This window comes from Hirundo rustica, chromosome 1 (assembly GCF_015227805.2).
Source record: "Hirundo rustica isolate bHirRus1 chromosome 1, bHirRus1.pri.v3, whole genome shotgun sequence".
NCBI classification, from domain to species: domain Eukaryota; kingdom Metazoa; phylum Chordata; class Aves; order Passeriformes; family Hirundinidae; genus Hirundo; species Hirundo rustica.
The window spans coordinates 48,288,922-48,315,842 of record NC_053450.1 but is presented as its reverse complement, the minus strand read 5'-3'; the positions used below and the strand labels follow the sequence as shown (position 1 = coordinate 48,315,842).

At 40.5% G+C, this 26,921-nt stretch overlaps 1 protein-coding gene across 1 annotated transcript; it reads right to left on the bottom strand.

Moving 5' to 3' along the window:
* Positions 1–1,577: 1,577 nt before the first annotated feature.
* On the bottom strand, positions 1,578–26,441 carry ABHD3 (abhydrolase domain containing 3, phospholipase). Its single transcript, XM_040077492.2, has 9 exons — positions 26,167–26,441; positions 24,477–24,640; positions 21,733–21,915; positions 20,033–20,078; positions 17,106–17,218; positions 13,434–13,607; positions 12,738–12,786; positions 12,488–12,653; positions 1,578–3,675 (listed from the first exon to the last, which is right to left on the bottom strand). Exons 1-9 carry the CDS (start codon positions 26,311–26,313, stop codon positions 3,497–3,499), a joined length of 1,221 nt encoding a protein of 406 aa, XP_039933426.1. The 5' UTR covers positions 26,314–26,441; the 3' UTR covers positions 1,578–3,496.
* Positions 26,442–26,921: the final 480 nt, after the last annotated feature.

The following is a 26,921-nucleotide window of genomic DNA, read 5'->3' as shown; positions in this document are numbered from 1 at the left end:
TTGTCCGCTTACTTGCATGCATGCTGTAAGCTGTTTGGTTTTGGGGTTGTTGTTGTTGTTTGTTTTTTTCAGGGGAAGAGGGGAACCGGAATAAAAAGGACTTGCAGGTAGCTACATCTGGAGGGAAGGCTGGTACAGTTGGCTTACAGAGATTTGGGTCTGGGACAGAGAATGGATATGTGTGTGAGTGGTACACAGGGGTCCAGACCATTCCAGAAAGAGGAGAGGAGGCTGTTCTCTGAAACATCTGGGAACTGCTGAGATAAAGTAAGCTGCTCCATTCCGTTGATTTGAAGGGCTCAAACAGCTGACTGTTAGATCTCAGCTGGAAATTGCGATTTGCAGCATGGAGAAGGTAAAGGAGAAGCTTGATGAACCACATCTGGGGAGTAATTTTTGAATGTGGAGCCCTTTTCCAATCTCTAATGGTGAGTCTAGGCCTTGGGGTGACTGCACTCTGCAACAGTCAGCAGTTTGGTGTGACACTCAGTGCCGCATTGACCATGTTGACCTGCCTGAAGTCACTGCTGCGTCATTGGTATTTTCTTGACACCAACTCCTGTGGAGATGTAGACTGTCATCCACAGCCCCTGCTGCTAAGTATTTTTAATGGTGCTGTTACATGTCTTGGTTTCTAAAAAGAGAGTTAATTCTTCTGTTCAGTGTGAAATGTATACCATGGATTAGTTTCTCTGTATTCAAAGAACCATATTTGCCTATTGGAAATTTTCAGGTGGTGGTTTTGTTTGGGTTTTTTTTTTTTTTCTTTCCCCTAGAGTGGACATAATAAATTATACCTTAAAGTCTTGTTTTTTATGATCTGGTGCTAAGACAGCTGAGGCCACAAATGGTTCTTGGGTGACTAAAGGTCTCACAGAGAAAAAGAACTGTACTACACATTGACTCCAAGGGAAAAATGAGAAGTGGATGGTCTGGAGCATGTATATGTTCCGTCTTGGTCAGGAGGGTTGAACTAGATAATCTCTAGAGAACCCCACCAACTTCAGCTTTGGGATTCTGAATAGGAAGAAAGTTCTTTTAAGAGGTAGGTGTCTGCAGTGTTTGTGGCTTGGAATTTCATTTTCAGTCTACTTCATCTTTCCAGTAATGAGTACATTGAGAACTAACAATTTTCTCCAACCTTCAGCATCACATATCCCTGTTGATGCCTGGATACTCAGATCACATGGAAAGCCAAATAGAGACCCTATGAATTCACATTTTTGAATAGAGGGCACATTGTGGACTTTGGCTTACTTATAAAACAGTGTGTGTGTGAGGTACAGAAATGTTTATGGCACTTGTTTCTTATGTGTACCCTGTAAGATTTGAGGTGTCTGCATTTTTTTGTTTCTGAAAATCTGACTGGGAAAGCTTGAAGATACCCATATTAAACTTTGATTGTTACCACCTTGCACAATGTGCTTTTCCCTGGTGGGGTATAAGGACACTGTTCATCTGTGTGGGGAATGCCAGCTTTACAGATTTTTGCTTGATGTAGCTTTAAAGATAAATGTCTCATGGAGCTCTCTATAGGGATCAAACCTAAATTAAGACAGTGCAGAGAGACAGAAATTCTGGCATTAATCATATTACTTTTATTTAAACAGCAAGATTTGATTTAATGGTAGTGGTTTTATTTTTATTAATACTTGATACTGAATTTTGAACAGTAGTGTACCTAAACAATTTTACAAACATAACACTAAATATACTGTTTATTGCTAATTATTTTTGCAGGAACATAAAACCTGGAAATGAATACAAGAATAAATAAGGCACCCTACTAATACGCTATTTTTCTGTATTGTAGTAGCATGCACAAAGTTTAATTTTGCTTTTGCAAGTCACTTTCCTCATTTTTCTTAATAGAGAAAAAATAAGAGTTCATTATTGGGGCAAGTGCCTGTTTGAAAAGTCAAAACTTGAAAGCACTTTTTAATTTTCTTAATTCAACTGCCTACCTTACAAAACAGCTCTCGTATAGCATGTCCCAATTTCTTTCTCTAAAGACAAAAAAGTATTTTTGTTCTTCCTTTGCTGTTACTAGGAGACATGCCTTGCAAGAGGAGTGTTCACGTACTGCTTGAGACAAAAGATCTGACTTGCTTCTTTTAGCTGAATTTTCTTCTTGTACTGACCCTGCTCAAAAGATAAAAATAAAAATGCAGAGGCATCTTTCCTGACTTCTTGTATGTGGCTGGGCCCAAATCCAGTGATCAGCAAAAGATGGGAGCTTCACAGATGCTGCTTAAGGGCCTGCTTTAAACTTCAGTATGCCCTAAATCAGGGCTTCCCAACAGTTTCAAAATGTATTTTGTCCAACTGTCCTTTCTTCTCAAAAGCCCACACTGGCTGTCACAGCTCAGGAGAACAGCGATGCCTCGGGCACCCTCACAACTTGTAAGCCACTAGGGCAGAAGTCGGTTTGCAGTGGCTTCAGTGATTTGGCAACCTACTGCCAAAATGGTGACAAATGATCAAGTAAACAAACCAGAGTCTTGATTGTGACCTCCATCCCAACTTTCTTTAAACAGTTTGTTCCATTCTTTTCAGAAATTATATGAAACAATAGTAGAGACAAAAGGTTTGAATTGGTTTTCCTTTTTTAGTTTAAAGCAGATTATATAATAATTTCCTGATGCTCTGATATTTATTCTTTAAAATTGAAATGTTCTTGCAAGGTAATATAAACATAGCAGGTTCAATCACCAAGTTTACCAGTTATATGAAGTATGTGTTACTTACTTATGTAACAACATCCAGCTTTACATAAACTCTGAAATGCAAAATGTCTTTTAATTACATAAGTTATTACAGTACTGTTTTAAAGGAATCTTTTGGTTATATGTAAACACTATAAATTAGCTCTTTAAAAAATAACCATGTAAGACAAAGTATGGCATTGACATAGTTTGATAAACAATAAACAGCCCTAAATCTGAATGCTCTCAGGGCAGAACAGCAAAAGCAGGTATCAATCTAATGCTATGGAATAGCATGCTGAAATTTTGACTTGCTTGAAGAATCAGTACTTTTATTTGATCCCTCCTTTTGTTTTTATATTCTAAGATTTTCACCATCAGTGCTCTAAGGAATGGGCCAACTGGTACTATATGTGACAGGATAATATAAGCTATTTTTAGTGTCGCCATTCTCATAGTAAAAGCTATCTAAATAAAGTCTTCTAAATACATACTGGTTTAAATTAAAATCCTGAGGAATTACAATCTCTCTACTTGATAGTTTTGGTTAAGTGCAATTTGATGTATGCAGAACACTGTTTCATTAAGGTCATTCTTAGTAAGGCATATTAAAAATAAATATAAAAGTGACAACATAATATTTAGTTTCTTGCTACAAAATCTTAGGCAAAAATATTTTTGCATGTAGTAATGGACTTTATCCATTTGCTGGCTTACAGGAGTTAAAATTTGTGCACTAAGCCTAACTGCCCTTGTCAGAATGTGCCACTGTGCTTATAAGTGGTCCAAAGCTACATGCTAAAGATTTTATTTCCATGCTCAAACACAGCTTGCACAAACTGCTTGAAGACTCTGTCCATGTAAGTGCACTTCCTTGGCCATATTCCTTCCAGAAAACCGATATGGCCTCCACACGAAGTCAGAACCAAAGCAACGTTTGCATTTTGTTTGGCAGCTTCTACTGGGATAGCTAAAAGGGTGGGAAAAATGTTTTAAGTCCTTAATATTCTATGAAATGCCAGCCATTGAATAGTTTCTCTTAAACATTTTTCATATTATGTATCGATAAATAGGCACAACATTAATATATGCTTAAATGTCTTACAGGGTTTGGAACCACAGCTGTATTAAAAGTAATTTTTCTCTTCATCATCAACTTACCTTACCTGTGAGGGGTTTTTTTTGTTCCTGACTGCTGTAAAAAATTCAGCTTCATCTGTCTTTCACTCACACAGATGGAGCAGCACGCATGTTAATGCATACTTAGGATTTGCTATAAATAGTGCAAGTAAAAGGACAATCAGCCCTCTAATTTTTAACTGTTATTGCAATATTCAACTTCAGAAAAGCTGAGAACTGGGACCTCAATTGCAATTGCAATTGTATGAGACTCCAAGCACAGAACCTTTAATGTCAGGGTTGGTCTGTAAGATAAGATTTGGTCTTTAAGATACCTTATCAGCTAATACAAAAGATTATCATTATATCTGATCTGCCATATGTTTACACCTGCGTGTTCAGAGCACACCGTGCAAACACACTGGGGGATGGTTCTTGCCCTGAGGAGCCCATAAGCTAAAATACAAGGTAAACAGAGAAAGAGGAAGGGGCAAACAACTGTACAAGGACACACAAAGCTGCTCCGTGCCACCCAGGAGATTAGCGGTTCTCTACTGAATAGTGACATCTAGAAATTATTTTAGAATGTCAATTATTAGACTGGATAGTACAAGGATTTTTCTTCTGCTGGGTTAGTTTTCCTGATCTGATTAGTACCCTAATCCAGTTCCCCCTGTTAATGCCAACATCTGAATAATGGCAGCCACAGTCAGATGGAGCCTTCAGTGAGGTGGCCATTTCAGCAGTGGCCTACAATTAGCTTAAAGTCATCAGTGAATGACACCTGAGATAGGCACTGATCTGGAAATGTGTAGGAGGGAGGCTTCAGTGCCTCCTATTTTGACTCTGCATAGATGTATGGCTTAATCAGTTTCACCACCTGAGCAGTTCCCTTCGTGAAGGAAAATTGAGGTCAGTTAGCACAGACTGACACCAGAGAAAGCATATGACTTTACAAAGGGATGACCTTGTTATCATTTGAACTGGTTGATACAGCAGGGGAGATTCATATCAAGACTGCAAACACCACAGATACATAAAAATTAAGTTAGTTAAGCAAATTCCTCCAGAGTTTTAGTTATGCTAAGTAGACATCTGAATGAGCAGAAAACTCAGCACATTTCAGTAAATGCCTTTCAAAGTTCCAGTTTTCAAGTAAGAAACTTTATGAAGTGGGAAAAAAAAATCATAGAGATTTTTGATTATTCAGGATTGTCATAAAAAGCAACAACAAAAGAAAAATCTTTTGTCCAAAGAAGGGAGTAGCAGCAGTTTCACTGTGTCTAAAAAAGGTTATGACACAAAAATAAAGCTGATTTAAAGTTATACACTGCTCAACTAAAAATGCCTTTTCACTACAACACGAAGCAGCAAGTCCTTCACAAGATTTCTATTACTTCCTCATTTAAAGTATTTTTGAATCATATTCAATTTTGGGGGTGTTCAGTTGTTCAAATCCCTTTCTGACTGCACTTCCTTCAGAAGCACCTTCCATTCATTCCTGTTTCTAGGAGTCTGTTCCTCTACCCCTTTATACATTTCCTATCTCAAAGGTCATTATCCTTGAATAGTCCTTATCTCTGCATATTCCTACCTTCTTCATAGATTTCTCCTTACTTTCATTTGGATGCCAGCAAACTCATAGTTGTGTGCTTGAGATGCCAGTTGGTCTTCATTTTCAGCAACTAGAGTAAGAGCACAGAGTAGCCCTTTGCTTAGCCAAAAAAGGACCCCCAGCCAGAGTAAGTCACAGGAGAACTTGAAGGCAATGACTGTAGCGAACAGCTGTGCAACTTAAAATAGATCAGGGCAGAAGCACTGGACCTGTGGAGCCAGGGGAGCAGTCTGTGCCTCAGAGGTCCCTGCCAGCAGTGCCTGAACGACATGCTCTGTTCCACTCCAGGGCCTCAGCATGGATGCAGAACCAACTGCCTGCAGAGCTGGGTTAGTGTCTGTTGTCACGGTGTGTTACAAGCTCCCTGCCCATAACATGATGTACCTGACTGTGCCCTGGAGGACCACGGACTGAGCTCCAGTGAGCAATGGGGGCTCTCTAGCCAAATATATGAGGTTCTTTGCTAATCATCACTATCCATTTCTTCCATTCTTTCCCTCCTTTCAAAATTGCAGGCATCTAAGTAGTTTGTAGATTCCAGCATCTACTAAGTGATTCTGATTCTTTACTAGGAGGAAGAAACTGCTTCTTACTGTTTCTACAAGAAGTCCTTGGCTTTTTCTTTGTTCAGTTGGAAAACTGAAAATACTGTACGCAGGATCTGGGCCTTTTAAAGCAGTACTGAGGCCAGACTAAAAAGTCAACAATGTAAAAGCCTTGACTGGGAATAGCATATGCTGAGAACATGAGATGCAGAAAACAATGTATTATTTCTTGCAATCCAACACATGCATCATTTTCAGACTCAGCACGCGCTTGTCTGGAGTTTTGCCTGGGTTAATCTGCTCAGCAATCTCTGATCTGTCTCTCTTGGATTCCATGGAGGAACACATTGCCATGTACAAGGAGAGTGGCTGATTTTCATGTCAGCTTCTGCTGACTGCATAGAAATTTGCCACTTATCTGTACCAACAAGCCATCTGCTCTTCTTCCCTCCAGGAGCCTGTGGTCCATGTTAAACAGAATCCCAGGAGAGAAGTGGGGATCAGACACAAAGTCCATGCCTGCTTCAGCCAGTGAATCACACTTTGCACACCCATTCTGCAGCTGTCTGCCTGGTCACTGAGGGGACTAATAAACAGGCTTCTGTGCAAGGATATGGGAAGGAAGGAATATGTGAGGAAGACACATGTGACCTCCAAGTATCCGAGACAGGCATAAGAACTCCATGAGTCCTAACATATTCAGGATCAGCTGCTAACTAGCCTGAACGTGCCCCTTCACTAGCTAAAACATGCAAAAACATGACAGTCATTCAATCTGGCAGACTAGTGTCAATGTGTAGTAACAATGTCCCTTCCTGATAAGAAACTGCTGTACTGGGGGATTAAAAGGGAGACATAATAAATGTCTCCTCTACTGCGCCAACCCAGCTCAGCAAGCCCTTACAGGCCAATCTCACCATGACCCCTGCATGCCTGTCATTAAGAGGTTGCCAGTAATCATAGCTCCCAAATCAATTTGCTGGTGGTTATTTATTCCCAAACTGTTTGGCAATACTGTGCTGCCTGCTTCCACAGAGCTACAGTGGCTCTTTCCTAGAAGCCTACCAGTCCTGCACTAGGATGCTGATTATTTTCCAGGCCTGGTAAGGTGCAAGCCACATGCAGGTCTTACAAATGACATCTTCCCCATCCTGCAGTTCCCTCTATTTGTCCATGTAACTCCTCCCCAGCAGAGTTTCTTGCTCTGGAGGTTCTTGGAAGAGAACTGAGTATATTGTGTTGCTTCTCAGTGCCAAAATGCAAATGATGCTTGGCAGTGGTGTGGTACTTTTCTCAAGGGTATTCCTAGGGACTGTTAGCCATCCAATAAATAAAACCACAATGCAACAGAGTAAATTTTGCAGTGCAAAAGGCAGATGAATGAAGCACTGGATGTATGCATTCTGGGAGATAGTATGGCATGCCAAAAGATACCACTGTTCATTTTTGTCCACATGTCACCTTCTACTCAAGTTTCTTTTGGCCAAAATCTGTACTGCTGTTTGATCAGCACAGACCTATGATTTGTGATCCACAGAACCACAGTGTAAATACCTGTATGCAGAATTACTTAATTCAAAACCAATTTGTTGTATATTCTTTGCCAAAAAGAAGTTATTATTTTCTTAATGAACAAAAGAAAAACCATATAAGTCACTGCTGTCAGACATTCCATTTTTTGCTTGATTTCTCTCTGTTCCTTAAACTTTTAACCTAATTGAAATCTGTCTGGCCATTCCTTGGCCATTTGGTCTCTCCAGACAACTTCATTCAACTGTGCTCTTTTACGTAACAGGATGTAAAGTAACACCTAAGAGCAATTACTCCAAGTTTGGATACAGGGGGACACAAAAGCTTCAGAGAGTTCAATAAAATATATATAACTGAGCTTCAGACCCGCACTTATTTGTCACAGTGGATCAGGAGGGAGCTGGCGTGGTACCTAGCTTCAAGGGCAGGTTTCCAGCTCAGGCACAATGCTCATCAGCAGCAATTAGCTAAGCATTAGTATAGTGAAATTTAAGTCAGATGCCTAATATACTGCTTAAAGTCTCTCCAGAAAAAAATGCCACTTCAGATGAAAAGTTACATGTGACAGTGATAATGAGCTATCACTCCATCTTCCTGATTTATTTTTCACATGTACAAAATCCAAGGGCTTGACTTGGCTTTAGTATGTATTTCGTGAAGCAGTGGCTTGTTTAAATTCGTCATGGTGGGAGAAGTGTCATGCAATGAAGAAAGCATTTGTTTTCATTAGTTAGTATTATGCAATATGAGAATTGCATTCCAGAATTAAATACAGATATATCAGCTGCCAAGCTCTGTGAACTTTAAACAGAAACATTAAGGAAGGACTGCAAATTGATTGCTTCTTCATAATACTGGATTGAGATCAAATGGCACATTTTCACAATATATTTAAAAATAACTGCTGGGAAGTACAAAGCGTACCAAAAGCACAGGAGAAGAAATGATCAGGTAGTAACTAGGCAGCATCTGCACTTTTTAAGGAAGTGTTTCTTTAGGTCCACATTATGTAGTGACAAAGCAGACTTGGTTTTGTATCTCTCAAGCTCTGTTACTGGTAGATGGCCCTGGCTTTAGGGAAACTATTTAAACACAAAGGAATTCTGGCACAGCTTTCTCCCTGATGAGTTTTCTAGGCTGTTTTCCCAGCTCTTGGAAACTACAGCTATCTACAACAGAATTGGAAGGTAGCTTAAAAGCTGGTAGGTATTACTGAGAGAGATGAGGCATGAAATAACCAGTCCCCAAAGTCAATAAAAGGCTGGGGTTTGGATGAGTATGAATTTTGTGGCTTTGAATCCATGATACAGTTGTGAGTGGAAACTGCCTGTGGTCGCCACAGGCTTCTATGTGTCCACACACAGAAGTTTTTAAGTAAGAAAAAAAAAAAGCCAGTTGCCAGAATAAAGTCATGTCCAAGAGTAAGACCAGCCCTTTATGTTTGCTAATATAAAACAGCTCACAGAAGATGTAAAGATGTCAAGATGAATGAACTTCAGTAACTAATGGCAGCAGACATAAATCCCAAGCTGCTAATCGGGGTGCTCTGTGTCTCCTGCCAGCACAATGATTCCCACTGAGGGTGCACAGCACAAATGAAAAAGGAGTCAAGGATAGACAGATAGAACACAGTCATGCTATTAGCTGGAAATCAGCATTGTCCTGGTGGCCCTTTCTGAGATAAACTTGCCTGCAGAAGTACAAGAGTTTACAGCTAACAGCATTAACTCTCTGAACAAAGAATAAACAAATGCCTAACCACCCAAATATCTTCATGGAGAAAAGCTGGTTACAATCAGAGTTTTAAGAGAAGACGGACAGTCATTACAATAGACTCTTAGCACTTCTTGTTTCAGAAATACCGGTGTTCTATCTTGCCCCCCTCGACACTTCAAGACTTCTAAGGCATCCTCACAGTAGTTTAGATATCTAATTTTACATAAACAACCATCCCACTGTTCACCAAGACTTCTGTTACTTTTACAAAACAGATTCAAGGATTGAGAGATCTGCTACAGGTATACTCTAGGGGACTCTATCTTTGAGTTCTCAAACTACACATCACAGAACTTCAGAGGCTGTAGGAGACCTCTGGAGATCCTCTAGTCCAACCCCCTGCTCAAGCAGCGTTATCAACAGCAGGTTTTCCAGGGCTGTGTCCACTAAGGTTGTGAGTATCTCAATAGATGGAGACCACACAAACTATGCCAGTATTTGACCATTCTCACAGTAAAAAAAGAAGTGTTTTCTTGTGTTCAGACTGAATGTCATATGGTCAGATCAATAGCTGGCTCTTGAGAGCTCTTGAGAGCTGGAGGTAAAAAGAGGATGGAGTATCTGCACTAGCTTTCATCTAAGTAACAAATGTCCCAGTCCCAGTCATAATGGGCTGGGAAAGGTTACCAATCTTTCAGGGACTGAGGCACATTGAGTGGTTTACTGCTGTTGTCACTATGCTAAATAGGTAGACCTTGCCACAGTTATTACTTTAGACAGAAACCACAAATTAAGCTAGTGCTAAACAAAGACGTGAAGCCATTGTTCTCTCTCTCAGATACTCTGTGAAAGAAACATGGCACAGCAGATGACCTCCCTAGAGTACTATGGGGAAAGTCACCTCCAGGGTCCTAACACCCATAAAAATTATCTTCAGAATCACTAGTCAGATTTTATATTTGGACATAAATTTTTGGGTCATGGCCCATCCATTCTCATTTTCAGACCATTATAACCTTATAAGAGAACAAGCAACTGTCCGATTTAAAGGAAAAAAAAAATACCCCACAGAGGCTAATAAATACAAACGGACTGTTTCAAAAAGCCTTTGAACTGCAAGTTTTTAAAGATGACTACAGTATTCTACTATAATATTGCTATGTTTACTCAGACCTCACTTTTTTTAAGCCTCTGTTTTGGCCAATGTAAGGGATAGTTTGGCTAATGTAGAGTCACCATTTTTTCCCCTCATATTAGGTTTCTGTCACCTCTTTACATTGTTCATGCAATGAACATGCAATGAAAGGATGCCTTTTGTTCTAGAGAGGAAGAAATCAGACTTTTTCTAGTGCACTGTACTGGAGTGGCCCTTTTCACGTCACATGTCTCTAACTGGTCTTCGAACTATAAGTAGTAATGGGCGTGCATGTTTCTGTCCGTGATGTACACCTGCACGCAGATAAACAGTACACACACACAAAGAGTCTCTTCCAACTCTTTAATTTCTGCTTGTTGTTCTGATCTGTTTGCCTGCTCACTTTGGTTTCATGACTCATTCTGCAAGAATCTCACTTCACTTGTGGTGGCAGAAGAGAACTTCCCTGAAATAAATCAGTTGTATAAACTACATTTTTTAAGGCGTCAGGTGCTCATTGCTGATGACTGTTGCCTCAACCAGCTGTTCATTTTAGTGGTTTTCCTCTACATTAGCTTTTGTTCACATTCTCTTCTCAGAAGCTATAACCAATACACAGACTACAGGAATAAGCATATATTTTCAGAATAGTTAGCAACAGGGTTTTGATCTTCTGAGGAAAAACAAAATGTTCATAATGATCACGTTTGGCATGAAACAGAAAGAAAATGGAAAATGGAGTTTTCAGCCTGTTACTTAGCTGATATTGATGCTTCTTGTTAATTTCAACGTGCCTCCTTCTAGGAGCTCACCTTGTGTGTCTCTCTTCCCTTACCCTAGATTATGGCCTACATGATTAGATGTAACTAATGTAGCTTAGTTGGATTTTTTTTACTTTTAATTTACAGGCACTGGAGGTGACACTGAGTATTGCTGTGTGTTACTTGTTTTCATATTGTATTTCATTTTTATATTGGGTTTTATGTTATAATGGTTTGTTCTGTACTCCCCTATTCTCCTGGAAAATGTTATGTCCAGCGGTTCATCCCTGCTCTTTTCCCTGTCCATCCTCCCACACTCCTCCCAGTCCCCTCCTGCGGGCCCTGTCTGTCATTTGGCTGTTCCTCCCAGCTTCTGGAGAGTTCGGGTAAGGACATCTAATGATCGGGCAAGAGCCGAGGTGGTTCCTCTCTTTATGTTCCCCATTGGTTTCTTTGAATGTCCCTCCAACCTTGTTCCACTCCCACTATATCCCTCATTGGGTGTTGGTTTGTCCCCTCCTTTAGCCCCTCCCCTGCATATAAGCCCTGAACACGAGGCCTCAGCATGACTTGGTTCAGGGTGCGGTCTGAGGCAGACGTCCAAATGGGATGGGACAAAGACTGGAATAAAGACCTTGGATTCACCTTTTGATCAAGTCTGACTCCTTTCCTCCACCACCGACGGGGTCTCTCTCTCTTGTGATAAGGGGGAAAAGCTCCTCACCTCTCCCCAGGCTTTTAGGACCCAGGGGAGTTTTCCTGTCTTGTTGCAGTCTTGAGCTAGCCTGGGCAAAACGGAGCCGGTAGCTCAGTTAGAGACAAGCGACAACTGAGATCAGCAGATGAGGATTTCATATCATCTCCAACATAAGAAACTCCCAGACATTCTTTGTAGGAGCTTAAAGAACGGCAATAAAAATCCCCACTTGCTTCCAGTTTGAATTCTGAATGTCTACATCCAGACATCGGAATCCAAGTTCCTTTTTTATGGGTTCTCTTCATACTTGGTGAACAGAAACAGGTACTTCTGAGAGGGCATTATATCTGGTATCTTCCTTACAGTGAGATAACTCACACCCTAAATGTGCCTATTTCTTTCTTTTGACTGTAAAGACTCCACTAATGCCTAATGAGGCCACCCCATATACTTCTGCATTCTGTACTAATCAAGTCTCTCCACCATCATCTGTTTTACAGGTGTTTAAATGCAAGACTGAGCCCTCCACGGAAGTTTTGATCCTCTGTGCAAGTAACATTTAAATACATTTCTACACATAGGTCAGAGTTTATTCTCAAAGCTATGCAGTTTGTCTTGATGACTGCATATACAGATAAATATATTTTAAAAAGCTTAAACTTACCATGAGCTGGTGAGAAAACATCATCCACAGAGTTTAGACATAACACTGGAATTCCTACTGACTTCAGCTTGCGACATGGGCTAGCATCTTCATAGTAATCATCAATCGAACGGTAGCCAAACATGACTGAAGTGAACTGCTTATCAAATTCTCTAACAGTTCTAGCCTGAAGTACAGAGTTCAAATAGGGAACTATGTCAGCATTTGGAAAACAGCATTCAACTCAAGCAGAAGTAACTTTTTCACATACCTTCATCACAAGATCCATATCAAATAATTTCTCCAACATTTGTCGATGCCTAAAAAGAAGGATAGAAAAATTGAAGGCCTTTTGTTGTTGTTGTTGTTATGTAAACAAATGTAGTAGTTCTCTGCTTTACAGATACATTTATAGAAGTAATTAACATGCTTGTTTTTAATTTTCTGTCATATTAAAAATCTGTCTGGAATCCAGGGAATAACTGTTCATCCATATGTAGGCACATCCAACAACATGGTAAAAATCTGCATAAGCCATGAGAAATATGCCAAAGATAAGAGAACTTAATATTTGGGAATATAAAATACACACTGGTTTTATAAAGGCAGTGATGAACTAGGCCCTTCTGTGCTTTTGCAGTCAACACTGACTTAAAACAATGATGATATATGCAAATCTACTGAAAGTCAGTATGTGGAAGACTAAAAATTTTAAAAGTCCATTTACTTCATCCACAGATACAGAAGTACATTGGGCTTGTTGTGACTCCCTTAAGCAGCATGTAAGTTTAGTCACATTGATGAAAAGCCTTCTTGAAAAGATCCTTTTGATTTCAAAACTTACCAAATAATGCACAAAGAACAACTAGAGTTGTTACAGCATTAATTTTGCCAATATTTTTATACCTGCTGTCAATCTCATGTTAAAATCCTTCCACCTTGCTAAACAGTTCAGAAGGCAACTCACCTGCTGATAGAGGATTGTAGACAAGTGGTCAAGTAATAGTTGAAAAGAAGCCAGTTTAGTGGCTTCTCCAGAGATTCTACAGATTCAAAAACATTCCAACCCGCAGAGAAAATTGCAGCTGCCATTAAAGGAGTGTCTCTTCCAGTTTTGCCCAGATAATTTAGAAGAAGCATGCTACAAATGAAAAACAGAAACATACATACTATCAAACTGTTTGCTTCAATTTAGAATAAATCTAGCAGTCAGCCATGTTTTTGTCTGTTTTTCAATAGTTTCTCATATGAGTCCTACAGTTGTGCCTAGTACACCTAGAAGGTAGTCACATAATCAACATATGACTCATGAAGTTTACTCTCTCTCTCTACTGTCAGAGAGGAACAGGGTGCACTGTGTAGGGTGTGAGTAGGAGTGCATTTAGAAATAGAGATGTACTAGTCTAACTTACATCACTAAAGGGAGGGAAAAGTCAAATGATTCTTACTCATGGAATGGGTATTACCAAGTGTTAGTAACTTTTACCATCTCAGAAGCTCTTGGTCTTCCTGATGTGATAAATCTGACCAGCATGCCTGACAATTCAGCCTGCCCCTGGTACACCTGCCTCACTATGAAGAAGTCTTTTGAGATTAAGGTAGTGCCATTACCTCACCTCACACATATGAAAGAACATAGCTCTTCTTTAACACAAAGTATGTGAAGAATGAAGTCTTGGATAATGAATAAAACTAGAGAAACAAAATTATGACCCAAATAAATGGCTCAGGTCTTGTCTTTCTTACCAGTTGCAACTTACAGTCCCTACTGTTAATGTCCACTTGAGTTGAAAATGGGGGGAGTTCATAAGTATTTACCCTTCAAATGTAGAAAAAATAAAACAGCAGAAAGAGAGTAAAATAAAAATGCTAACAGAAAAGCTCTAAGTCTTACTTTAGTGCCTGAGTCCATAAAGTTTACAACAAGCATTTTAATACCAAGTCTTTAACAAACCACTACAGTTAATTAGTAACATTAAAACAGCTCCCTAGATTGCCACACTCTGTACTTTGGATCATCTACTGTACTTCAGAAGACAGCAACCTTTAGCAAAGACATTATGAACCAGCCTTCTATCACAGAGACTTTATTCCTCTGCACTATCTACCACATCTTAGGACAGCAGTCCAATGAACCAACCAAAACAGGAGTTGCAGTAGCAAAAGAAGCACTTTTCTAACAGAACTCACAGAGTATATGTCATAGAGAGAAGGCTTAAGAATCTTTATGTTACAAAATAAAGTCCCTGTCCTCAATAATACTGAAGACAGTGGAACAGGTGGTCTTTCATTTACATTTATATATGTCTGTGAAGTGAATATCTATTTTAATTCTTAAGTGGGACAAATCTGTCTTATATATATTATCTGACTATTGAGAAGATTCTGAAAGCAGTAGATGATAAAAAATTCCTGTAAGATTAAGACAAGTGGATGATTTTTGTAGTATGTCCCTGGTGAGATCTTTGCTCCTGCTTAATTTTAAACATGCAAAATTCCAATTAATTTTGAGGCATGAAAACAGTTCTCCTGTAGATGATTAGAGACTATTCCAGCGTTCTGTACAATTAAATACATGCTTTATGATTTTGGTTCAGGATTTTAAAAACATATCGGAGGGGGAAGGTGGAACACTTTGTCTAAAATTGCCCAGTGGTACTGGTGACATATAAGCCAGGTACACAACACAGATTCCCTGTGCCATTGTAACAGACTTCGCCAGTATTTTGGATACCATAAGTAGGTTAAGACAAGGACAGAGATGACATGAAGGACTGTTGTGGCCTTTTGTACCAGTCACAGAGCTGCCAGCTTCTACCCCACCTTCAGCCCTTCATAATAGGCAGGCACAGGGAATTGTAGCCATCCCAGCATCAACTGCCACAGCAAGCCACAAGCAGACCTGTTTCTAGAGAGTATTGAGGACAATATTTTGATATATGATCAAGGACCTGAATAGGAAAAATATTCTGTGGATCTGCTAAACAGATGTAAGGAAGAACTGGTCAAGTAGAGAAGAAGCAGAACAGTCTTGGCCACTGAGATTATTTGATGCTGGATTTTTAGGATGAAAAGTAAGTGGGTTAAGGTAAGCAGCAGAATTACAATACTGGAGAGAGTTGGCTTTCATTTGCTCAGGGATCTGGTCAGCAAGATCTCACATTAGATGGCCCTCATAAGCAAAGGAGACTTTAAGGATAAGCAAACATAAAGCAGAAATGTCATACATTCTGATATGCAGGAAGTTGAGCAAGAGTGGCAGAAGATCACACAGAGGAAAAAAACCCCTTCTGACCAATTTCAAGCAGGAAGTATCCTTAAGGTGGAAGAGGGGTGGTCTGCCTGAGAGAAAAACAGTCATTGCCTAAGCTTGCAGGGATGCAGTTAGGAAAACTGAAGTTCAGCTGGAACTGGAACAAGCAAGACGTGTGGAATACAACAAGAGAAAGGTTTCTGCAGCAAGAAAGACTTCCGTAAGTCTTTTGGTACAAAAGGAGACTCGGAAAACATCCTCAGAACAAACAACATTCTCTTCTTTCCCCTCATCAGTGAAGCCAGTCATCTCTTCATAGAATGCAATCAGATCACCTGGGAATGTTTTGTCCTTAATGAAAACAGTCACCACTATTCTCCATATGCCTGGAAAAGGCTCCCAGGGGAGACATATGGGAAAAGGATCTTCCCAAAGAAGTGAAGTTAGGCTGACCAGCCTTTCTCCCTCCTGGGACCACAACTGATCAGAACAGGGAACCTAGTGACTAAAGATTTGTGAAAAAGCAGAGAATACAAGTATGGAACAAATATGTATTTATCTCAAAGCTCCTACAAGTCATTGATAGATTAATGTCAATATATAGTAACATGTTGATATCAATATATTTGGGCTGTATCTGCCCATCCCCCACAAAATTTATCAGAGAAAAGGGAAGTCTCAGGAAGTTATCACTGTGTCTGCAGTATTCCTAAGGAAAATTCTCATCTGCTACGATTGTTGTTAAAGAGGCTGCTGGAATATTTCTGCTACCTTCTAGCAGTGTTTTTTTCCCCTAAGAAACTGTGCAATCATTGTCTGTTCTTGCTGCGCTTTCTGGAGACAAGCCAGGACACAGCAAGTCTTAATACCACATGCTCTACCAAATTCACAGCGATTTGAACAATACTACTTCTTGCTTTTGAGCCAAACAGAGCAGATATCCACACCTCTTCCAGCCTAACCTGCCCACACACTGCAGAACACAAACAGAGGGAAGACAAATGTTATTGCCAGAGGTTGCTATGAAACATGGTGTATTAACTCAAGATCCTATTTTATATCCCTCTGTTGCAAAGACAGCCTCCATAGTTTCCAAAGACTGTATTGCCTACTTGTTTGGCTGTCAATCTGCCTGTCACTGTTTTCCTGTCTTTCTCCACCCCCCAAGTTTTATATGTTAGCCAATTTCAACCGTCCCTGACACAGAGGCAAAAGCCTCAAAGATACAAAGTTTCTAAAAGCCTTCTGCATATTAACTGTTGGAGAGAAACTCAACTTGCTTGCAGTTCAGTAAGTAATGCAACTATTCCAGAGTAATAATTTACAATCAGGCTACACCAGTATTAAGATCACAGTTAAGCTGAGACTTGTCTTACACAACCTTACCCTCCCATAGAAACACCTGCTGCCATGAACGGAGCTGAGGGATGCAAGCTGTGCACATGATGAATAACAGCCTCTAAATCCTCTGTGTTAGCTGCACAGTATGTCCTTGGTGTCTGTAAGGAGTCAAGAGGGGAAAAAATGCCATCATAAGCTTTTGTATTATCCTTTAAGGACAAAGCAAACTGAACAGTGGGTCATTATATAAGGAGATAAATTTAGCATTTATTGTAAAGCTTCACTAAATGTTAAATATAAATCCAGAGTGTTTCACAAGGAAGTGAAGGAAGGAATTGTACTTGTTATCATTATAAAATAAAAGAGGTGACAGGTATCTTCGGTATTTGCAACCTCCAGGTCATTAGACAAAATCTGAACAGAGAACAATGTGCTAAACTAGACAGAACTAGATCAGAACTAGATAGATACTGGTATTTTTAAAATAGCCCAAGGTAATGGAAACAATGTAAAGGCTGTGGTTTACAGAAAAGGAAGTTACAACAACAATTTTACTATATTCACCCACATTCAAATGAAAAAAAAAAAGCATCAGATTTCAAATTCTGCCAGCATTTGAAAACTAACCCGCATTTTGATTCTACATACAACACAACCAAATAAACAGATAAATAAATCCCTCAGTGTGATTTACCTAATTTAGTAAAGTATTCTATTAACTAAAGCAATGAAACATATATTATCCATTCTTTATCCATCACTGGTGTCTCTTTAAATCCTGAATCGAGACTTGGAATGACTTCTGCTGGCATCAGACTGGATAACCCCTTGGGTAAGGTTTTATTAAGTTCTCTGCTATTGAAGGATAAACACAACCTTTGAGCCTCCCCTGCACAGACACCTGGATCAGGCCACATAGTCCAACCTGAGGGACTGTCTGGAGCAGTAGGAGGGAAACAAGTCCATTTAGGCACCATAAGAATCACAGTAACGTTTTTTTCTAATGGTGTTGTCCAGATCTCATCTACAGAAAAATAAAGTTTTTAATTTTAGATTTGCTGCTAACATGTTCGTGACCTGTACTTAACTATAGACTGAACTGCCAAAATTCAGTGAAATATTAAAACTAAATATAAAAATACATAACTATGAGTTAATGAAACTTTTCTGTTGCATGAAGCAATGATGGATTTCAAGGGTGTTTTTTTAAACTGCTTTCAGTTAAACTGCCTGGCTATTTGTGGGTAATTTTAACAACATTAAACTAATTACTTAAAACACATTTAACAAGAGTACTGAAGTACTGGCGTCAAAGATTAAGAAATGGAAAGAAAAGCTAAATCTAGATAATTAAAACTGAAGACATTTTTAATTTCCATTTATGTTACATTTCCATTTCTCATCCACATGAATCACTCTTCACTGTTTTACATCTTATTAATTATAAACAGTGTGAATGTGTTTCATTTTAATTAAATTGTCAACTTTACAAGGAAGAATAAATTATTTTTGGTAACTAGGATCTAATGCATTCTAAATGAAAGTGTATTCAATTAAAGGTTATAAAACTAGAGATATATCTTCCATTTTAAATTCAGTTAATTTCAGACAGTTTAATGTTTAACTATCTATGCTTTGTATGAAGATATTTTCAAACCCATCTTAGCTCTCAGTGGCAGTGGTTAATATAATACTTGATTATTCCAGAGCAATAATTCACAATAGCTTTCAATAATCAATGAGAACAGTATTCTTTAAATAACTATTATTTGTTGTAAATTTAAATCTATCTTTAAAGTGACAAGAAAAAGAACTGCTTACATAACTGATTTCTACTGTGGTGTTTAACTCTGCTTCAGACTCATTAAGTAGGGATTTTATACTAAAATGCTGAAACCTCTTTGCAGAAAGTGTGATAATTTCAGCTGGTTTGCTGCACCACAAGAACTTTTAAAGCTTAAAGATGTAAATCCGATTACAGTAAAATACACACAATGTATCTGAACAAGGGATCTTTTCTCTAAATGATTCAGAAATTCATCAATAAGGACTTTGTGTGTCACAAAACTGCTTTGTAGATCCATCTGCAAAAGTATGCAGAAAACTACTCTTAACATGGCAATATTTGCATTGAAATGCTTTATCTGATTATGGGAAAACATTCTGAGCTTTTTCAAGTTTGAAACCAGGGGATTAAAAAAATGCAAAACAATACCGAGTATTATGCACATTCATTCCAGCTGCAGAATTGTCAACAGAAGGCATATGAAAAAACAAAGCTTATTCAGCAATATTTCATTATGCCTTGTCCCTAGCTGCAGAAAACGTTTAGCTTCAAGATTTTTTTCACCTGAGGAATGGCCAGTTATTTCTAAGTAAACACGATATATTTGTCCCCAAAAAAAAGTCCTCTGTAGCTGAGTTTGTGTCATGATTGCTGAGAATAATATGAGAACACATTTAACTTTCAGGATACAGATATCCTTATAAAGCTAGTTCATTAATTCACTAACATGTAGTATGGATTAATTTTAATGGCATACCTTTTTAACCATATCAAAAATATATTTTAAACTGGGAAAGTAATTACAATGGATTATATTTAGATATTTATGTTAATCAATGGGAGAAAATTACAATGATTGAGCAGAAATGTGCACAATTTAATTACTGCACTATTTTTGGAAAGAAAATGTAAGGATTGTTAATTTTAATGTTACAGATATTATTAATTGAATCATTTCCTGAAATGAAATGTTCAGAAAAAAATGTGAATTGACTCTCTAGGGTTTCAAAACAAAAAATTAATATTGCCACGTGATTTATCTACCAGATGGATGAATTATCTTCTCTGCATTTTCAACACATGCTCTGAGTTTCTCTCATCTAAATCCAACTCTACAAACAGGCACAAATGATTTCTTAAATACCACTTATAAGTGAGAGATATTTATCTTAGAAGTCATCCTTACCAAAAGTTCCTCGCCAGCAATTCCCCGATTGTTAAAAACCACGCATCTAAAAATTGAGACAGTAAATTCAATTTTGCATATCGTTGATTTCACCAAAAGAGATAAGCACACAAAAAAATAAAAATGCAAAAATTAAAATGAGCCACTTGTATGAGTAAGTTCAGCATATAAATTTTTACAGACCTACAGATCCTAGAGGCCGACCTGGGTGGAACAAGCTTTCTACCAAAATGGAGTTCAGTGAGGTCAGTGGGACTGTCAGAGCTCTGTGATTTGTCAAAGTCAGAGTGCAGGGTGAGAACCCCAAGGTTTAGCTGAAGGTGGTACAGACATATCCTGCCTGCACTCTGCCATGAGCTCTGCCAGTGCAGGGCCCAGCCTAAAGCTGTGCCTAAAAAAGAACATCAGAGATCCGTGTGTAGACATCCCTCAAAGCTACATCATTCTATTAAATTAGAAGAAATGAGCCAAGTCAAAATGATAAGACAGCTGGATCTAAGTTGCAGGTTCTTGGGAATGTTTTTTTGGTATTTTTTTGTCAGTCAGGTACAGCAGAAGTTTCTGGTCTCTCTTGGTTGGTTGGAGTCTCTGAATCTTCTAGCAGTATTTCCATAATTTACAAATCCATACTTTCTCAATAAATAATTACTTTTCTATTACTCTTCTACCATCTCACTGAAATAGTTTTATTAAATAATATACATAGTTAGATGGGTTAAAAGCATGAAAGTATACTTATATTGGTATATTTCTCAAATGTTGCTATTTAAAAACAAAATTATAGCATTCTCTTGAAATCTGACCTAAAGCTCTACTTTTTAGTGTACTACCTTCCTCCCTTAGGGGACAAAATGCAGATATAACTTCCAGGAATACTTTAAAAATTAATAGTAACAAGTTGTTACTACATAATATATTTATATATATTTATATATATAAATATATTATATATATATATAAAAATAAAAATTAAGAGCCAAACATATACATAAAAACTAATATATACGTATTTGAAGAACTTACTGGAGTCAGCTCCAGAGGCCAGTCTGCAAAGACAAAATCTAATATTCCAAATACAGATCCTGGAGCAATGACAATCTATTTTAATATGCAGCAGCAGCAATATGGTTACATAAAGGAGTCTACTCATCTACTAATCCCCTTATGTTACCCAGCTCTGACCAGAAGCCTTAAAAATGAAACTAAATTACACAGTGACAGGGAAGAGGTGACAGACCCCCTCAAACACCATCAGTAAGAGTAGGCTAGCTCTCCTCTCTGCACCCAAGAATTTAAGGCCGCTGAATCAAGCGATTTTGGCATTCAGAAGCTGACCTCCTGCAAGGCCTACTGCCAGCAACCCATCCACACAAGTCTGGGAGCTGAATACAAACTCTTTCTAGAAAGTGTAAAGGTTAACACCTGATATAATATAGTAAGAAGCAGCAGCAAAGCCCTGTGCAGACTTAGCTGGCTTTCACTGCAATCTCTGGGGGACATCTGTAGATATTAAAAAAGCCCTTCCAAATGTACCGCCTGTTATATAATTCCACTCTGATTATTATTAGTAATAACACTTTCTTACATAAACTACTGTATTCAGATGTCATTTGCCTTAGGAAAGCATCTGATACATATACATGCTGATATTGGATGCTACCAGAAGCAGCAAAAGGAATAGCAATGAAAAACAGCAGTACCTATATCCCAGTGTTTCACTTTGATGGATCATATGAAGAATGTAGGACTCCTTGCTTGTTCCTGTCAGGCCAGGCAATAACAGGACAGTGGGTCTTGTGCTGGCATCCGGATAATATGAGCTGTCATTATTATCAAACCAATCCAACGAAATCTGTCCTCCATCTGCTGTTTTAATGAGCTCACTGAAAGGTACATTTTAAGACAACACTGATTAGATTGAAAAATACATAATGCTTGCAGTTTACAAATTACCAGGTATGAATTCTACATTTTTCATTATGTTTTAATACTCAAGGTGCCACGTGATGAGGCATGTCTGCATTCAGAAAGAGTTACACCTACGGCTGACAACAGTCAATTTGCAGAGTAATCCTCGTTCAGTAAATGAAGACATGGCCTTTCATAAATTGCTGCTGATGTACTGGAAGCTTGTAACTAATGTGATTTTTGGCACTACTTCGCATTTTATACAGGCATTTTTGTGTACTGCAGATTTCCTTTGAATCATCTGAGAATCTTTTGATAGCATGCTGGGTAATGTGATAAACATTTACTGCATTTATTTTCCTCTTCATCCAAAGAAGCAGAGTGTATAATGGATTGTTATGTTTTAAACATGCAGAACACAGACACACAGTACTGCATCTTTCACCCTATATCACTACAAACTGTGCTAGTATGCACTCTAATGCCATATATCTTAATAATGCAACAAATATTGTAATATCTCAAGAAGCTATGGATGCATTAAACAATGACAAAAAAATTTCATTCTTTTTTATAGAAACATATGACTCTTCCCACTTCCTGGAAATTTGAACAGTTAAATTGCTACTTTACTTTCATAATTTAGAAAAGTAGTTATCCAAATGGAGAAAAGATAGCTAAACATGTAGATAAGAGCTAATATATACATATTTGAATGGTTCAAGGGAGTTGGTGTGGAAACTACCGAAATGTAAGCCTACCTTGCATTTGATTTTTCTTTTGAAATTCTTGGTAGTGACTACTGCAGATTTTAAAGGTGACCAGCCTTGTCAGACTCATTAGCTCAGCTTTGCCCTTTTTCAGTAATGGGAAGTAGATGCAATGCTATTGAGTACAGCCAACACAATCTAAAATGGTGCAAAATAAGCACTGCCCCATGGAACTATGTTTCTTCTATCAAAACCTTTGAAATAAAAGTGTACAAGAAGGACTAGAAAAAGTGGACATGGCCATACCACTGAAATGTTTCCTAGTTACTAGAACTAAGGGAAGCTGCTAAATGCTAAATCTATTCTACCGTGCAAGCAGAGCTGAAACAACTTGTGTTGCATCCAGGTTCCGGCGCATAAAAGTCCTTCTCCTTAGGTCTTGTGCCAAATGCCTCATTTGCCAGACTAAGTCTCATTTCTGTGTGAAAGAGATCAGCTGAGGACAAAAAATAAATATAAGGGGTTTTTTCCCTCTTAGATTTAGGCATGAAAGAACATAACATAAACTGCACAGGTAAAAGTTACTCTGAAAATCCCAGAAATTCTGTATATTCAAAACAAGGCTGAAAGCAGCTGTGCTATGGTTAAGGTACAGCATGTTGGTTTAATGGACACATACAGTGACTGCACGACCTTTGCACAATCATGGCATTCCAACACCAGAATATTTGATAAGCCAAATAATGCGCTGCCATACAGAGGGGCCTCAACAGGGTACAGAAATGGGTTGATAGGATCTTCATGAAGTTCAGTGAGGGGAAGTGCAAAGTCCTGTGCCTGGGAAGGAACAACACCATGTACCAGTAGAGGCTGCCCATCTGGAAAACAGCTTGGCAGAAAAGGACCCAAGGGTCCTCCTGGTGGACACCATAAACATGAGCTGGTAATGCGCCCTTGGAGGAAAGATGGCCAAAAGTCTGGAGGCTGTGGAGGCTTGGGAGGAATATAGCCAGCAGATGGAGGGAGATGATCCTCCCCACTCCGGAGCACTGGTGAGGCCACACCTGGAGTACTGAGTCCAGCTCTGAGCACCCCAGTCTAAGGCAGACATGGACATACTGGAGAGAATCCAGCAAATGGCCGCAAAGATGAAGAACAAACTGGAGCCTGTGTCCTGTGAGGAAAGGCTGGGACAGCTGGGACTGCTCAGCCTGAAGAAGAAAAGGCTCAGGGGGAACTTGGCATTGTATTTACATACCTGAAGGGAGGGTGCAAAGAGAATGGAGCCAGGCTCCTTTCAGTGGTGCCCACTGACAGAGGCAATGGGCCCAACCTGAAACATGGAACTCTGAATATCAGGAAACACATTTTCAATGTGAGAGTGACCAAGCATTAGCACAATTTGCCCAGGGGTATTGTGTGGTCACCATCCTGAAGGAAATCCAAAAGCTGTTTCGACATGATCTGGGGCAACTGGCTCTGGGCCACCCTGTTTGAGCAGGGCAGATGGACTAAGCGACCTCCAGAGGTCTTTTATGACCTCATCCACTGTGTAATCCTGTGAACATATAACCACATCAGTTTCTATATTGTCACCCATATTTCATTGGTACAAAACTCTCTGAGCTAAAATACGGCCATTTGGGAACACTGACCTTTCAAACCTGCTTCATACTGAACCCATGATAAAGATAGTTCCAAGTCTATGACAAAGTTGTAAAGGTGGGCATAAAGCAAAAAAACCAGGCAGTTTTGACAGTGGGTGTGACATAGTCAGAGAACAGCTGGACATCAAATCAATCACTTTCCAGAATAAAGGCACTTACTTCCTGTACTGTACTTGGGGTCTAGATGTGATAAAGGGGCGCAGGAGTGTCTGTATCCGACCTTCCCAGCACCAAATCGTGGGATAGTAAGTTTCTGTCACAACAGGGCAATATTCTTCGAGAAAGCGGCAGAAACGGTCATTGCTTGCCACCAGCTGGGGTTTCTAGGAAAAGAGACTGCAGTCAGACATGGACATTCTTATAAAACAAACTAAAAAACAAATAAAGAAATAAAGCTTATTTAAATCCTCTCTCAGCAAGCTAGTTTATTTCATATAATCATTTGCAAAGCTTTTACCTTTCATGGTACAGAGATAAGTAAATGAAAACCAAACAAAATGCCAAAATGCCCAAGCGAAAAGTGAAACCCATTAAGCATAATGGATTCCTTAGCTATTTCTAATAACATACTGATCTAACTCTACTTTTACCAGCACTGTATATATTCACTGCCAAATTAAAATCCCACTGTTTCTTAGTAGGCAAGGCTTTTACTGAGTCCGTTTCCTCAGACCACACAAAAATGACATTTAATTCATGCATGCACTTTGACTGCAGTACCTTTTTTAACCTGGTAGGGACTTCTCCCATCTCATTCTACTGTACACAAGTTCATTGGTTCCTCCTCTAATAATGCAGAACATTATTAGATACTCTGCATGCAATTTGCTTACAGTTTCCATTTGTATACTAATTAACATGGAAAAGTCCCTGTATACCAAACATCTCAGGTTTTAGCAACCATATTTCTTATACCTCTCTGTCACAATGACTCCCCAACATGCAAGCATTAATAGGACAACAACAGGTGCTTTGAGGAAAACCATTCCACATCAACAGCTGTACTGGCACATCCTCTCTTCGTTTTTCTCCTCTGACCAAAATCAAGTACCCTCTTCTCCGTGAAGAGGGCGGCTATGTTCTCAGCGGTTCTCTGAAGGACTGTGGCAACACTCAGGTTCTCAACAATCAAAAACCTTTTGATATGCGTCTTTTCAGTTGATTACGCATTCAACGAGGCGCTCTCACCACGGGGCCACTTCAGATCTCATCAGGCTCACCGTATCCACGTACTTTGCGATTGCCTAATTTATCTGTAAAACTACTGCTTGATGAGATGCCCAGCCTCCAAAACGCTGCCCTGGTGCCTCCAGAGGTACTTAGGATGGAACCGACAGAGACACAAGGGCAGCAAAACTACTTTATCACCTGCCCTGCTAGCGAACCAAGTAGGTCGGGTTTGTGTTGGTGGAGGGCGGTCTTCTAACCTCCCTTTCCAAACCATGGCACCCGGCCAAGCTCTCCAGCTGGTACAACTGCATTTCGGGGACTGCCGAGACCGGAGCCCCTTCCCCTCTCAGACCGAGCACGACCAGGGCAGCCGTCCCTCACCGCAGGCCGGCGGCCTCCGGGGGTCACCGCCGGGCCCCGCGGAAGACGCAGCCCCGGCTGGCGGAGGAGGCTGCGCTGCCGGGCCCGTGTGGGGTTCGAGCGGGGTTTCGGCCGCCCGGGACCCCGGGGCGGCACCTCCAGGGGCCGGACGAGGGATATGAGGACGAGGCGGCCGCAGAGCCCTGCCCCCCAGCCGTTCCAGCTGCGAACCCCTCGCTACGGGCGAGGTGACCTTCGGGACCGTCCCCATCGGCGGGACACCTGCGGAGCCCGCCCGCCCCGCCGCCCTCTCGCTCACCTTGGCGATGCTGTTGAGGTAGTAGCAGGCGTAGGCGACGCCGAAACCCAGTACCAGGGACAAGCCCACGCCGGAGCCGAAGAATCCCACGCGGACCTGGCTCTCCAGGTAGAGGGAGAGCTCCCTGGTCAGCACCTGCCAGTCCATCGCACACGGGGGTCGGCACGGCAGGACACCACACCCCGGCTGCCGCGGGCGAGCCCACCCCAGCGCCGAGGGAGGAGGAGGAAAGGGAGAAGGAGGAGCTGGCGCCCGCCTCCCGCCGCCGCTGCCCGCGGCCCGCTCCACGCTGCAGCGCCGCCCCGGGACCACCCCCGCCGCTGCCGCCGGGGCCTGGCGCCGGCTTGGAGGGGTCGGGGCCGGGCCCGGGCGGGGCAGCGGCCTGGCCCGCAGGGGACGCGGTCCTGGGCCGTCCGGGGTGCCTCAGCCGCCGGCGCCAGCGCCGGCTCCTCCGCGGCAGTGCTAGCGGCATCGGCCGCCCCACGGCAGGTGACATCTCGGTGCTGCTTCGGTGTCACCTTGCCCCGTCGCTTTGCCGGGCGGGCAGGGAGGGCGTGTGGGGGTCAGATAGGAAAGTCACCCATGCAAAATCGTAAGGAGCAGCTGATGCAAGAGTGTGGGAACTCAGTCACTGCCGAGCAGGGAAGAGGGAACATGGGCTTCCAAATGCAGCAGGGTTTAATCAGCAATCTCTCTCTCAGTGTTTGACGTGGGACAGAAGTGTGCTCCTGCTCTTCCACTTATCGTTGCTGTTA